The 3,137-nt window shown below is 27.9% G+C and overlaps 1 protein-coding gene across 1 annotated transcript in view; it reads left to right on the top strand.

Moving 5' to 3' along the window:
* The window catches only part of LOC110262409 (ent-copalyl diphosphate synthase, chloroplastic-like), a 3,677-nt gene continuing 2,284 nt past the window's right edge, over positions 1,745–3,137 (top strand). The window contains exons 1-2 of the mRNA XM_021116953.1: positions 1,745–2,073; positions 2,178–2,361. Coding sequence (XP_020972612.1) covers positions 1,818–2,073; positions 2,178–2,361 — 440 coding nt within the window. The 5' untranslated portion in view covers positions 1,745–1,817. The remainder of the gene's footprint in view (positions 2,074–2,177; positions 2,362–3,137) is intronic.

Here is a 3,137-nt window from a genome sequence, read left to right as displayed (position 1 = left end):
TTTGGCTATTTTGATGAATAAATTATTAATTAAAATATAAAATTTTATTTACAAATTTAGTAAAATTGTAAAACATTTGAATCAATTAAAACTATTATATATCATAAATTCATAATCGTAAAAATTAATGTGTAAATATTTTTAGTGAATGTGCAAAATAATTGATAAATACATAAATTTGGCAAATAATAATTAAAAACAACCAAAACCTCAATTGCGTATATTTTAAATTTCTAAACTTGCAGATTTAATAAGAAAGATATAAAGAATTATATTTTTTATAACAACCATATTACGTGTTATATTAAAAGCAGTTATTAAAATTAGTTACTAATATAAAATATATATAAAAAATAAACTAAATAACACAGAAATACATAGTGATTCACTTAAGTACACAAATAATATTTTTGTTTTGAGATATTCTCTATATCTAAATAATTTTGGCATCCAAGTTCATTTAAACAATTTTAGGTCACACGTTTTTTTCACCTTCTTCTCTTCTTCTTCTTCTTTTTCACGCTCGTTTACGCACGGAGCGTCTTCTTCTTCGCCTTCTTCTTCGCATTCCTCCTCCTCCTCCTCCTCCTCATTCTCCTCCTTCTTTTTTGCGTTCCTTCTTTTATACGTATTTTCTCCTTATCGTCATTCTTTTTGTTGTTACTACTGTATTTTTTTGTCTTTTCCTCCTTCTCTCCCTGGTGAAGAAGCAGTAGAAAGTGAGGAGGAAGAGTTTTGAGTTGTGCAAAATAGAAATGAACCGAACATGTTATTATAGTGAAACAATTGTATAGTACTAAATGAATGGAACATTATCTATTATATAAATTCAAATTTGAACAGCTTTCTGCATAATGAACCGAACACGCACTCATGGTGAAACAATTGTATAGTATTGAGTGAACAAAATATAATCAATTATATAAAATCAAATTCAAACAACTTTCTGCATAATGAACCGAAGACGTACTCATGGTGGAACAATTGTATAGTAATGACTGAACGAAACATAACCCATTATATAAAATTAAATTCGAACAACTTTCTGCATAATGAACCGAACACGTACTCATGGTGAAGCAATTGTATAGTGTTGAGTGAACGAAACATAATCCATTATATAAAATCAAATTCGAATATCTTTCTACATAATGAATCGAACACGTACTCATGATGAAACAATTGTATAGTGCTGAGTGAACGAAACATAATCCATTATATAAAATCAAATTTGAATAACTTTTTGCCTAATGAACCGAACACGTACTCATGGTGAAACAAATGTATAATACTGATTGAATAAAATATAATTCATTATATAAAATCAAATTTGAAACATCTCTATCTACAATTTAGATATTATCAATTCAATTCAATTCAATTCAATTTAGAACACCTGGTTCCATTCAATTCGATTTAGCAATTGCATTCCATTCAATTCGATTGAAAAAATAATCCATTAACAAAATATTGGTGTTGTTGGTGATGATGATAACGAAAGAGGTATACGTGAATTTGAAAGAAGAAGAAGAAAAAAACGCATGTATACTAATGCTCTTTTAATGAGAGTGATTTTTATTGGTGTTGAACCAATTTAGATAAAACTTGGATGAAAAATTACTTGAATATGTAGCATAATTCTTTTGTTTTAATAACTTGTGTAACAAAAATTTAATTGTTGTTATTAGTTTTCTTTACGTTTCCCTCATCAAGTATATATTTACTACTAACGTTCAATTAATTCGTAATTAATGCTTGATTTGTGAAAGGAGGTGGAAACAAAGGAGATAAGAGAGAAGATAAAAGTGGTGAAATGTATGTTGGGGTCAATGGAAGATGGAGAAATAAGCGTGTCAGCATACGACACTGCATGGGTTGGTCTGGTGAAAGATGTTAATGGCGGAAATGCCCCTCAGTTCCCTTCGTGTCTTGAATGGATAGCCAATAATCAGCTTCCAGATGGTTCTTGGGGTGATGCTAATTACTTTTCACCCCGTGACCGTCTTCTTAATACCCTCGCCTGTGTTATTGCATTCACTAAATGGAATTTGCACCCCGAAATGTGTCACAAGGGTAACTTTATTCTTACATATAATTTATGTGATTGAATAATGTTTTTTATATTCAATGAATTTCATTACTATAACATTATTATGTCATAATATTATCACGTACAGGGCTCACATTCTTTAAGGAAAATCTAAGCAAGATTCAAGATGAGAGTGCCGCAGAAGATCTAGTTGGTTTTGAATTTACTTTACCTTCTCTTCTTGACTTGGCTCGAAGTATGAATATTGAAGTGCCAGATGATTCTCCTGTCTTGAAAGAATTATCAGCTATGAGAGATCTCAAGCTCAAAAGGTATCATATATTTGATAAGAGAAAGTATAAAAAATTAATTTTTAATTACCTAACATTATTTATTATTTGGGTTTAAATATGATTTAAGATCTAGATTTAAAATAAATAAGATAATTTTAAAAAATTAGATAATGTTGATGATTGAAAAGAAAAGTTGGTTATCTAACATTACTCTTTTGTTAATTAATATCTTAAGTAGTTTTTTTTTCAACATTTTATTATTACCTGAGAGCAGAATTTTGAGAACTGGATTGAGTTTACCGGTTCAATCATGTTAATCGAAATCTGATCGATTATTGGTTTGATTCAAACAAAAACTTGGTTAACAATGAACTAGGAAAAAAAATTGAAGAAATCAATAAAAAATTATTAATTGATACAACTTTTTAACGATTAATTAATTTAACATAATAAAATATGAGAGATCTCAAGCTCAAAAAGTATCATATATTTGGTTAAGAAAAATTGCAGGAACTAAGAGTTAGTTAACATTATCTATTGATGTTAGGGTTTAAGTTTATAGTTTAGAATCTAAGTTTGAGTGATATTAACAGAAAATATCGGTTACCTAGCATTATTCGAATGTTAATTAATTTTTTGAGTAGTTCTTTTTTAACTTTTTATTATTATTTGAGCAGTATTTTGAGAATTTATTGGTTCAATCAGGTTAATGAAAAATTAGCTATTAAATTAGTCCGATTCAAATAAAAATTGATTGATAACGAATCAATAAAAAAATTGAAAAATTTTGATAATTAAAAAATTGATTAATTGGT

The sequence above is a fragment of the Arachis ipaensis genome, chromosome B01, assembly GCF_000816755.2.
Source record: "Arachis ipaensis cultivar K30076 chromosome B01, Araip1.1, whole genome shotgun sequence".
NCBI lineage: Eukaryota > Viridiplantae > Streptophyta > Magnoliopsida > Fabales > Fabaceae > Arachis > Arachis ipaensis.
Note: the sequence above shows the minus strand (reverse complement) of the source record. Positions and strands in the feature narration are given on the sequence as shown.